At 59.9% G+C, this 11,390-nt stretch overlaps 1 protein-coding gene across 3 annotated transcripts in view; it reads right to left on the minus strand.

The window, feature by feature from the left end:
• Window positions 1-10,973, minus strand: part of ZBTB46 (zinc finger and BTB domain containing 46) — a 30,089-nt gene extending 19,116 nt beyond the window's left edge. For 2 of the 3 annotated variants that reach the window (XR_003900981.1, XM_029917114.1), the window contains exons 1-2: window positions 9,969-10,950; window positions 75-359 (exon numbers count right to left, since the gene is read on the minus strand). Coding sequence is in view for 2 of the 3 variants with exons in the window: in XM_029917114.1 (XP_029772974.1) it covers window positions 75-359; window positions 9,969-10,905 (1,222 nt within the window). In the remaining variant the exon portion in view is untranslated. Of the gene's footprint in view, window positions 1-74; window positions 360-9,968 lie in introns of all 3 variants that reach the window. The other variant, XM_029917115.1, reaches the window with a different exon arrangement.
• Between the last annotated feature and the right edge of the window lie 417 nt (window positions 10,974-11,390).

An 11,390-nucleotide genomic window follows, 5' to 3' on the forward strand; every position in this document is an offset into this window, starting at 1 on the left:
CTCCCGCGCGACCCCGCCCCTGCGGCCGCCGCCCCGCCCCCACCTCCGGCCGGCCCGCGGGCGCGCGCACTTACGGGACAGAGAGTGGGTGCCTTTGGGCAGGTACTCCAGTAGCAGGGAGCTGTCGTCTCCCAGCACGTCCGCCTTGAGGGACAGCAGGCTGTTCTTGCTCATGAGTGCGGCCCGCAGGTTGGCCACCGCGGTGGCCTGGTGCAGCGCCTCGTCCTTCTCGGGGGTGAGGGGCGCGCCCAGGTAGCTGGCCTCTCCGCCCAGGAGACCTTCGTCCACGTGGCCGAAGAGCTCAGCCCTCTCCCCGCGGCCGTCAGAGCCGCTGGCCTCAGTGACGGTCAGGTCCGCGCCTGGGGGAGCAAACACAGGACACGCAGGTCATTTCAGAGTCGCCGCAGGAAACAGGCCCGTTCCGGAGAGGCCAGGGCGACGGGCTTCCTGGGCACCCAGCTGCGTTTGCGAAGTCCGGCCCTGTCCGGCCTGCGGAGGCCCCTCACCTGCCTGGGGTGGGGGCCCCCCACTCAGCACAGTGCCCCCCCCCCAGGACAGAGGCTGTCACCTTCCTGCAGCATTTTCATCTCTCAGAGAAGGATCAAAGACCGAATGCACGAGCGAAAGCACGGTCTGGCCTCGGCGCCGGGCCAGGACAGCACCAGCCAGCGACAAAACAGACTGGGCTTTGGCAAAACTGAAAACTCCAAGGTCTCTGAGGTTACCGAGAAGTGAGAGGACAGGGTGCCCGGCGGGCTCTGTCGGAGGAGCGAGTGATGCTCAACCTCAGGGGTCCTGTCTAAGCCCCTGGTGGGCATGGAGGCCACTGAAAATTTAAAAAAAGGGGGGTCCCTGGGGGGCTCGGTCAATTTCAGCTCAGGTCATCAGTTCGAGGCTCATGAGTCTGAGCCCTGCGTCGGGCTCCGCGTGGACAACATGGAGTCTGTGTGAGGCTCTCTGCCCTGCCCCCACTCTCTCTCTCACAATAAATAAACTTGAAATTAAAAAAAAAAGGAAAGATAGGAAGGTTCGGGGGGGCAGCTGAGTACAGCCAGAGTGTGAGCCAGCGGGGTGTGGGGACACCGCTGGGGGGGGGTGACCCAGAGGACCCAGTGAGTGCCTCTGGGCACGTGAGCTATGATCCCTGAACCCACCTCTCTGCTTCTCATCTCATGTGGCCCTGATTGAATCTTTTATTATTATTATTATTATTATTATTTTAAATGTTTACTTGTTTATTTTGAGAGAAAGAGGGAGCAGGAGCCAGGGGAGGGACAGAGAGAGAATCCCAAGCAGACTCTGCATTCAGCACAGAGCCCAATGCGGGGCTAGAACCCAAGAACTGTGAGATCATGATCTGAGCTGAAATCAAAAGTTGGACGCTCAACTGACTGAGCTGCCCAGGCGCTCCTGGCCGTATTTGAATCTTAAAAATGTTTGTTTTCTTTCTCCATTCCATCCCGTCCTGTTTAAAGTTGTAAAACTTCTTTCTTTTTTTTTCTTTTAATATTTATTTACTTTTGAGAGAGAGTGTGTGAGCAGGGGAGGAGCAGAGAATGAGGGAGACACAGAACCCGAAGCAGGCTCCCGGCTCTGAGCTGTCAGCACAGAGCCCGACGTGGGGTTCAAACTCAAGAACTGTGAAGTCATGACCTGACCCAAAGTCGGACACTTAACCAACTGAGCCACCCAGGTGCCCCACTGACGTCTTTTTAATAAATGGAGCAAACAGGATTAAAAATATCGACATTTAATTGTAAAGGATTACATGTTAAATGTAAAAGTTTTATTCTACAGGGGAATACAGTGTTTTTTTTTTCTCTTCTATAAATGATACATCCTAACACTTGAAAATTTAGCTTACAGGGGCGCCTAGGTGGCTCAGTCAGGTGAGCGCCCGACCTCAGTTCAGGTCATGAACTCACAGTTTGTGGGTTCGGGCCCTGCATTGGGCTCTGTGCTGACAGCTAGCTCAGAGCCTGGATCCTGTTTCAGATACCGTGTCTCCCACTCTCTCTTGACCTTCCCCTGCTCACGCTGTCTCTGTCTCTCAAAAATGAATAAAAAACAGAAAAAAAATTAAAAAAAGAAAATTTAACTTACAATCTTCAGCTAAAAGGCAGAAAAGAGATCATAGTGAAAATAAACAGAATGTTTAAATGATCAAACTAGATCAGGCAGTGTCAGCTGCAAACTGGGGTGTGAGCAGATTCAGGACAGCCAAGATTGGGTTCCAGCCACATGAGGCCTAGAGCCTGGGGGGTGGGGCCGTCATGGAGGGAGGAAGGCGGGGAGGGCAAGGGCGAGGGGTGCTGACCTCCAGCCGGGGGGTCCTGGGGGGCACGGCCCAGTTGAGAGCCAGCACCCAGTTTCTAACGTTTCCCCAAATCTCCACTCTTTACAACTCCTAAAAGTGCTCACAAGGTGCGTTTGAGAACGTTGGCATAGAGGTTACAGGCCTGCCCCTCCCAACCCGAGGCCTCGTCTGCCAAACAGGCACCATGGTGTGCCCTGTGCCAGCACCACCAGCGGGACAGAGAGCCGGCACCGCCAGGGCACTGCCCCGCCCCCAGCCCAAATCACACCCAAACGGGGTACAATCCAGTTCAAAACGATCAAGTGTGTATTCTGTCTAACGTTTACCTCCTCACTTGATCAACCAGGTGACCTGCAGGCAAACAGTACTGGAACGAGGCCCTACACGTGACAACTCAGTGTGAACCGCAGAGCTGAGTGTCACACCAGAACCGTTACACTCCCAGGGGACACGCGGCGCTCGGCAAAGGTTTCTGTGACAGGACTCGGAGTGCACGGGCCGTAACCAGGCTCACAAATCGGGCTTCAAGACGTGAAATGTAGGCTCATCCAAAAACAACGTTAGATGAAAACCGGAAGCAAAGACGGCATGTTTGCGCAGCGCACGCCTGGTGAGGGAGGCGTACCCAGAACGCCCCGAGGACGCCCAGCTGCGCCCAGGGTGCCTTGAAGACTCGAACAGACACTCGGGCAAAGGAGAGCGGCGGCGGCGGGTAAGCTGCCCAAGGCCGGCTGCCCACAGCCAACGTTTCGAACCTGATGGCCCGAAGCAGCCTGGGGGGACCCTGACCAGGAAAGCCACACAAGGGACTAATAAACAGGGGAGAAGAGCAACCACGTGGCCCAGCGGGGAGATGCAGACGGAAGGGGGAGATGCCACACCTCTCCCTCCAGAGTGCTACCGACCGACCGGGGAACAGCATCAGGGGCTGGTGATGAACAGCCAGCAAGGGCCTCGAGCCCCAGCCCGCGGGGTTCACCCCAGAGCCAACACGCATGCCGCCGGGGGCCTCCTGGCGCATCCCCGGAGTATCACACCGGAGACCGCGCAGATGAGCCCACCGCCCACCAGCAGGAAGGATGAGACAGCCGGAGAACAGAGCACAAGTTCCAGTTCTGGAAATACAAGACGACTTACTGACAATCATGGCGACACCACAATCCCCACAAGCTGGGGCCCCAGATGTGCGGACAGATTACCAGCTGCCAGAGATCGGGGAGGGCAGCACCCAGGGGTCCTCGGTGGCGGCCATGGCAGCGGCGGGGTCTGTGTGTCCCGTCCGTGTCTGGGTGGGGGGGTGAGTGGAAGGGGCAGGAGGGACACGTCACATGTGCAGAGGGTACAGGCGTAGCATCTGTCAAAACTCATCTGGCACATCGACCAGGGTGCTTGAGATTAAAACGACCACAGGTAGGGCGCCGGGGGCTCCGTCGTTTCAGCCTCTGGCTCTTGGGTCCCGCTCAGGTCACGACCTCCTGGTTTATGAGTTCTAGCCCCTCGTCGTGCTCTGTGTAGACCGTACAGAGCCTGCTTCGGATTCTCCCTCCCGCCCCTCTCTCTCGCCCCTCCCCTGCTCATGCTCTCTTGCTCGTTCTCTCTCATAAACTAAAAAAAAAAGAAAAAAAGACAACACGTCAAGCTATGGAAGATGCGGAGCAACCAAAATTCCCCACCTTGGGCGGCAGCGGGGGGCACGGACACTCAGGAAAAAGTCTGGCAGCTTCTTATAAAACTAAAGTCACCGGATCTCCTCGACCTAGCCACTGCACTCCGAGGTATTTGCTCAAGAGAAATGAAAACATACGTCCACAAAACGGGCTTGCCAAAAAGGTTCACACAAGTCTTATTCATAAGAGCAAAAACTGGCCACTGCCCAGGTGCCAGGTGCCGAGAGGCTGGGGCACGAGGCACGTGAGGAGGGAGCACACGCCCGTGACGTGGCTCGTGGGACACAAGGTCCACGCCAGGGCGCTCGCCACGTGGCTTCTCCCAGACGAAGCGCTGGACAGGCTAGGCTGACCGACGGCAGAGAAGGTCAGTCAGGTCAGAGGCCGCGGGGCCGGGGCAGGGCTGGATGGTCGGGGCCCAGGCGCATGCATTTCCCTGGACGGGTCTAGGGACACAGGGTGTGGGAGTTGCACACGGACCCCAGGCCAATGGAAAACGTGCTGCAGTGTCTGTAGTGATGTACACTGATCTGCCAGGTGGTTTGAACTACTGGAAAATAAGACGGGTTTTTAGATGATTCAACGGATAAACATATAATAAAGAGAATCTAGCAGAATGTTAAGAATCTAGACATACTCGTTTTCTTTTTTTTTAATTCTTCCCTCGGTATAGATATTTCCCCAATAAAATGTTAAAGAGAGAAACAAGAAATTATTCAAACTGGGCAGTTTACTGTATGCGTATTATGCTTCAAGGAATCGAAAAAAGAACGGCAATTTTCACTCAAGAAACCTTCCTCACTACACGCATGCGCCATGGGGAAGGCTGATCGCGGTCCTTAGACGGCCAGGTCCCGACCTCCAGGGCCCGTCACCTCACCCGGCAAAGGGGATGGAGTGGGGACCCTGCAGTGGAAGGTCATCACGGGTTGTCTGGGTGGGTCCGTGTCAACGCCAGGGTCCTTCTAGGCGGAAGAGGGCGGCAGGTGGGCGGGACTCAAGGAAGGCAGTGCCTCTAGAAGCCGGAGGCCAGGAGACGTCCTCCCCTGGAGCCTCTGGAAGGAATGCAGAGCCCGGCCTTCCCACCTCCGACTTCTGAGAGCTGGAGGAGACTAAGGCTGCGCTCCTGGAGGCCCCGGGGCACACGGTCACTTCTCGAAGCAGCCGTCGGAAGCCCGCGCGCACCCCCAGAAGCGCCCGCGGGATACGCCAGGAGCACGCCCGCCACGCCAGGTGGCGGCGGGACTGTCACAGCTCAAGCCAGAGGCCGCAGGGCCCACGCGCCTGGGGAAGTGCCCTGTGGCTCCGTCCCACACCAGCAGCTAAGAGCATGCGCCATGGGCAGGCGGTCCCCAGGGCGGCTGCTTGGTCCTATCGGGAGGCTGAGCACTCGGCCGCACGCTGTTCTGGTGTAAAATAACAGCTCCTCTTAAAAATCGCCATTTACCAGCAGTGCATTCACATCCCTCGTGCACACATCCCACCCCGTGGGGCTCAACCAAGTCCCTCCTCCCCGCTGGCAGCCAGCCGCCTGGCCCGGGGGGCAGACCCCATCTGGTCCCCGCCCCAAGTTGGGAGACCCTTTCACTCACTCGGGGGGCACCGCGGTCACAGACACCGAAAGAAAACAAGCCCTTGGTGACAGAAAACAAAAACCCTCAAGTACAAACCAAGACGGCATCCAGTGAGCCAGCCACGGAGCCAAGGGGGCTTGCAGCCCATGGGCCGGCGACGCGGGCCAGGAACTCGGGCCCCGCGAAGCTGCAGGCTTGGCCACTGCCGCCAGAGCGGGACAGGCTCCTTTCTGCACAACCCTAGGGCACGACCGAGAGAAGGAGCGGGGGCTCGGGCGCCCCGCGAAAACGGCAGCCACACCGACTCCGGCACATTCCACCGAGAGCCCCCTTCCTCGGGAGCCGCGCCTTGGGGGTCCTAAGTGCAAGTGGCTGCCCGGCTCCCGGGGCTTCCAGAAAGCACCTCCTCCTCCGGCTCCAGCATGGCACAGCCTCACCACGTGGCCCGCCTTGTCCTGTGTCACCCCGGACCCACTGCCGCTCGTCCATGGGGTGGCTCCGGGTGGGACGTCCTCCCAGCTCCACCGGGCACCCGTGGGGACAAGCCACTCAGCAGCACCCAGCGGGGGAGGCGGAGTCGGATGCCCGCCAGAGCCCCTTCCTTCATCCTTCACCAACCCGATGTTCTAGAAAATCCAGGCGTAAAGGGAGCGCCTGCCCGTGAGCTCTGCCAGCTCATAAGGGTCTTGAATCAGGACTGCGATTCCAAAGTATGGCGTTGGGCGTGGATGAGCCAAAGGTCGCAGGGCACAACCCCCGGACTCCTCCACACGGGCCCCTCCCCAGCGGACCCCCCTGGCGGCAGCTGGCTCCTGCTCCAGTCCTGTCCGCTCCGAGTCACCCACGTTTCCCACGTGCCGCCTCCTGGCGCAGCCACCGGCCTCCATGCTCTCGCCCAACACCCCAGCCACGAGGGTCCCGCCCGCCACCAGCCAGACGACACAGGGCCAGCCAGAACCGGCTCCACGTGGCTCTGCTCCGACCTGAAGGGGAAACCGGGTGGCAGGCACCGTGGTGCGCCGCCTCTTGAGGAAGGGGTGGAGGGCGGGGGGCGACAGGCAGTCTCGGGAATGAGACCGGGTGCTGGGGGGGGGGGTGCTGCCGTTCTTCATCTGGGCTCTTTTACCCCAAAACCACAACTGCAGCACTGAGCTGGACCCTCGGCAGCAGAAAGGCGCCCCGTCTTGGAAGTGGACAGAGTGACCGGTGACCAGGGCGCCCGGCGCTCACTTCACCCTTCACGCCCGCAGTCAGGTCACGACTCAACATGCAGGGTAACTCGGAGACTCGTAAGGGTCACTGGACAAATCTTTCTGCACCTTCATGCGCTTCAGGACGGGCAGTGGGGGTGTCTCCCCCCCGCCCCCCACAGAGCCCACTCGGTGGCTCCCACTTGAGCCCCGCAACACCCGTGGACCTGAGAGGTGGCGCACCTGCCCCTCCCAGCCCAGGAAAGAGGCTGCGAGGGGCGAGCGGTCGGCTGGGAGTCCACAGAGACCACCTTCCTCGCCCCCCCCACCCCTGTGTTCTTAAAGATCCTACTGTGTCAAGATCCAACTTTACAAAGGTTCAGGGCCAAACATTTACTTTACAAAACAAACCCATTTTATTCTTTTTTTAAACACTGTATCTTTTTTATGTTTATTATTGAGACAGAAACAGAGCATGAGTGGGGGAGGGGCAAAGAGAGAGGGAGACACAGAATCTGAAACAGGCCCCAGGCTCCGAGCTGTCAGCCTGACGCGGGGCTCGAACCCACAGACTGTGAGATCATGACCTGAGCCGAAGTCAGACGCTTAACCAACTGAGCCACCAGGTGCCCCGACCCATTTTATTCTGGCTCCAGAACTCTCTTTTTTGGCAAAACCCTTTAGAACGCCCTGGGGCGCCTCCAGCTTCGGAGCCACAGCTACGACCCGCCTCCTGGGAGTTCGCCCCCGAGGTGGGGAGGCCAGGGCCTGGGGAGGACGCGCACGGACGGGCTCCTGCGAGCTGCCACGCCAGCGGCCATCACTCACGAGCGAATCCCGACACCTTCTTGAAGGCCGCCGGGTTGGAATGCTCTTGACCCTCTGCTCAGAAAAATCACTCTTAAATGGTAACAGGCCTCAGAACTGCCACCAGCCAAGGTGGGGACACAGGCGAGGTTGCAGAGCCGGGTACGTGAGCACCCGCTCTGAGCGATCTTACAAAAACCTCCTGACACATTCTTCTGGAGCAGGGCCCTTGCTCCTGCAAGGAGGAGAATTTAGAAGTATTCTTCACCAAGAAATAATAAATCTTTAGTGAAAACAAGCTGACCCGCACTGGGGATCGCAGTTTAAGCTTCCAAGCCCAGCCCCGGGGCCAGGGGACGGGAACAGACGACCACCACGGAGGGGAGAAACCATCCTGTAGGAGCCTACAGCCCCACGTCCCTGCCTCAGCAACTCAGAATAATCTAACAGAAGCTGCTTGCAGTTGCCTTGGAAACCCAAGGGATTTAAGACATTAACAAAACTACACGGTCGAAATCACTTGTTGGATTCTAAAAACACCTTCTGCTTGACTACTGCACTCAAAACCCCAGACCTCCCTGCCTGAGCAGCGCACGCTCCGCACTGTGCCCGGGCCCTCAGACCTCCAGGCCTCCGTCATGGCCAGCTGGGTGGCTCAGGACACCCAGGACTGGACTCACCAGGCAGGACTGCGGCACTGACCCCCCAGAACACAAAGCGTCTGCCCTTAGGTCATGCACCCTGACAGCTTCTCAGAGTCTGGTGGGAGCCAGTGAGAGGCGACAAAGCCCCAGCACAGGGGGTGCCCCGCTCCTCACCACAGCTGGCAGGGAGACACCTTTTCCAGCAGCTCGGAAATGGAGCCCTCCCCTCCCGTGAGCCTCCAGCCGGGGGTGGCGGGGGGTGCTGCCCGCCAGGGACTTTGGCTTCTGGATGTCACCAAACTAGGGGTGAGTGGCTCCCGGCATCTGGTGGATGAGGCCCGGGCCGCCCCCACGGCAGTGAGTCTTCCTGCCTGAGGTCGAGAGGCTGTGGTTCAACCAGCCTGTCTGGAGCGTTCAGGGGTCTGGCCCTGTGCTTTGGGCTAGGAACGTCCCGTGACAGCGAACAACATGGGGGACACGGGGCGGTTCTGTTCAGGGGGTGCAGAGTTTCAGTTTAGGATGATGAAAAACTTCTGAAGATAAATGGTCGTAACAGTGTGAACGTGAGTCGCCCCAATAAAAGACACACTCAGAAGCGGTTAAAACAGCATAGGTCATGGCACACGTGTGACACACGGTAACAAAGCCAGTGTGTGGAGGCCAGGGTGTCCCGGGGCCCCGCCCGCCCTGCCAGGAAGCTTCCTGCCCCCCCCCCAACTGTGACACTTCTCAGAGCTATGAGCCTGTGCTGCCTGCACCTCTGTCCGTTCTCATGTTCCATGTGACTTGTGACCTTCCGAGAGGGGCCTCCCCAAGACAAAAACTTGCCAAAAAGCCACCATCCTGCTCTGGACCAATCCTGTTCCTGCGAACAGCCTTCCTCACCCTCCGGACCCCAGGGCGCCTGGGGCTGGGCTGGGGGTGGAGGGAGCTTGCTGCTCCGTCTGCCACTGGGAAGGGCTGGTGAAACAGCACCCAGCCCAAGCAGGGCGCCCAGGGCGTCAGCCACGAGTCTGGGAGACAGACACAAAACTATCACCCAGGGCGTGAGGACCAGCCTCAGCAAAGCAGAGCTTAGAGCGGCCCTGGACCTGACACGTGCTCAGGTGTCAGATGCGTGCTCGCCGCCCCCCCCCACCCCGCCCCTCTGCACAGCAATGCCCAGCAGCTGCAGGAAGACACGTGTGTGGTTGAACCACTGGACCCACCCTTGTTGGGGAACAAGGAAACATCCCTCCCTGCAAGGGGGGTTCTGCCGCCAGAAGCCTTCAAGTCCCCCCAGGGGACTCACGACAATGACCGAAACCGCAGTGGGAGGGACAGACAACCCAGAGCTGAGGCCACGGGACAGTGAGGGCCTGAGGGGCGCTGTGCGGTCCCGTCCCGCCTTGGCATCGCCTCACCTAAAGCACGTTTGTACCTTTCAGTGTTTTCCCACTTAAACCTTTTAAAATAAGTTCTCCTAAGCAGTGTTTACAAAAGGCTCCCTGGAGAGAGGAAAGCAGCCCCTCCAAACCGACCCCACACCGGGTGTCACCCCCTCTTCCAGCTACCGACCCCCCGCGGCAAAGAAGCCCTGCGTCAGGCGGCCTCTGTGCGCCGGGCTGAGCGGGCACCAGAGTCACTCTCCCTGGACTCGCACGACTTGCCGCACAGGAGGCCCTGCCGGGCGGCTGGGCCGCGCTCCTTCAGCTACGACACCAGCAGCCGGGGGGGCCGCCGGAGGCCCGACAGCGTCCCAGCCCCCCCTGCGGAAACAAAAGGCTTACTTGAGTCGCGGCTGCTGAACGGCCACCCGGACGTCGGAAGGAAGGGGGCCGCCGGGGAGCCGGGCCGGCTGTCGCCCTCCGCCTGCTGTGTGATGTGCCGGACCGTCTCCTTGTTTTTCCGGTTCTTCCTGCGACCCGTGGGCTGCCAGCCGTCCCCGGCGGCCTGCTCCGAGAAAGCGTTCTGCATCGCCGCGTCCCGGGAGGAAGGCAGCTCGCTCCCTCCGTAATGCGACGGGGAGATCTGCTCTTCCTTGACCCGCAGAGACCCGTAGCCCATGTCCCCGGGCCACAGCGACTGCGAAGAAATGTCGTCGGGGCCGTCGGCCTTGGGGTCCTGGTCCTCCTTCCCGTAGCCGCCGCCGCCTTCGTGGCAGCTGGCGATGGCCGAGTCTCCGGAAGAATTGGCGGGACTCGTGCGCCGGGCCAGCCACGGGGAGATGCTCCTCCCCGCCATCACCGCCGAGATGAGCGCGTCCGTGCTGCTGCCGGGAGGGGCGCTGATCTCGAACTCGGAGAGCTCGTCCGAGGCGTCGGGCTTGATGCTGATGTCCAGCGCGGCCTTGATGAAGTCGTGGCATGCCTGCACAATGTCCGTCATCTGCAGGAAGCTGGCGGCGGACATCACCTCGATGACGTTCCGGCTGGTGAGGGCCAGGTGGGCAGAGTACATGAAGTCGATGATGGCCTTGAAGCCCTGCGCCGTGACGATGTCCAGGTGCGTGACCGTGGCCTGGTCGGACGTCTTCTGCACCTGGCAGTACAGCGTCTTGAAGTAGCGGCTGCTGCCGAGCAGGACATTCTTATGCGCCTTGAAGACCTTGCCCTCGACCACGACGCACACGTCGCACAGGACCCCGTGCTGCCGCTGCTCGTTGAGCTCCCGGAGCAGGTGCCGGTAGTGGGACGCAATCTCCATGTCTTCCTTGCGGTTGTTCATTTGGAAGCCTTGCTGTTGCTCCTCTACAGACCCTGTGGGGGCAAGAACAGGACAGTTACCCAGGCGGCCGCCAGAAGCACGCCCGTGGAGGTCAGTTAGAGCGCCGGGTCGCTGCGCGTGGGCAGAGGAGACGGCAGGTGTCCTGCCTCAGGCCACGTCAGGGCGGCCACCGGGCGGGATGCACCTGAGCAGGGGTCTGGGCTCCGGGCCGACCACGGCCACAAGGGACACAGGGAACCCCATGTCCGCTTCTCGGAACAAATCCCAAATGGTCCACAAAGAAGGCAAACGGCCATCAGCTGCTGAGGCGACGTTCTTCCCCTAACAGAGAACCCGGGGGAGACGCCCCTCACCTTCGAGGACATAGATTTAAAGAAAGCAAAGGCGTCCCACACAAATAACCCCCACAGAGCAGAAAGGCCTGGAAGCAGACCTCACCACTTCCAAAACTCCAGCTCAAGCCAGCCCCCGGAGGAGACACGTGG

Source organism: Suricata suricatta, chromosome 12 (assembly GCF_006229205.1).
Source record: "Suricata suricatta isolate VVHF042 chromosome 12, meerkat_22Aug2017_6uvM2_HiC, whole genome shotgun sequence".
NCBI classification, from domain to species: Eukaryota; Metazoa; Chordata; class Mammalia; order Carnivora; family Herpestidae; genus Suricata; species Suricata suricatta.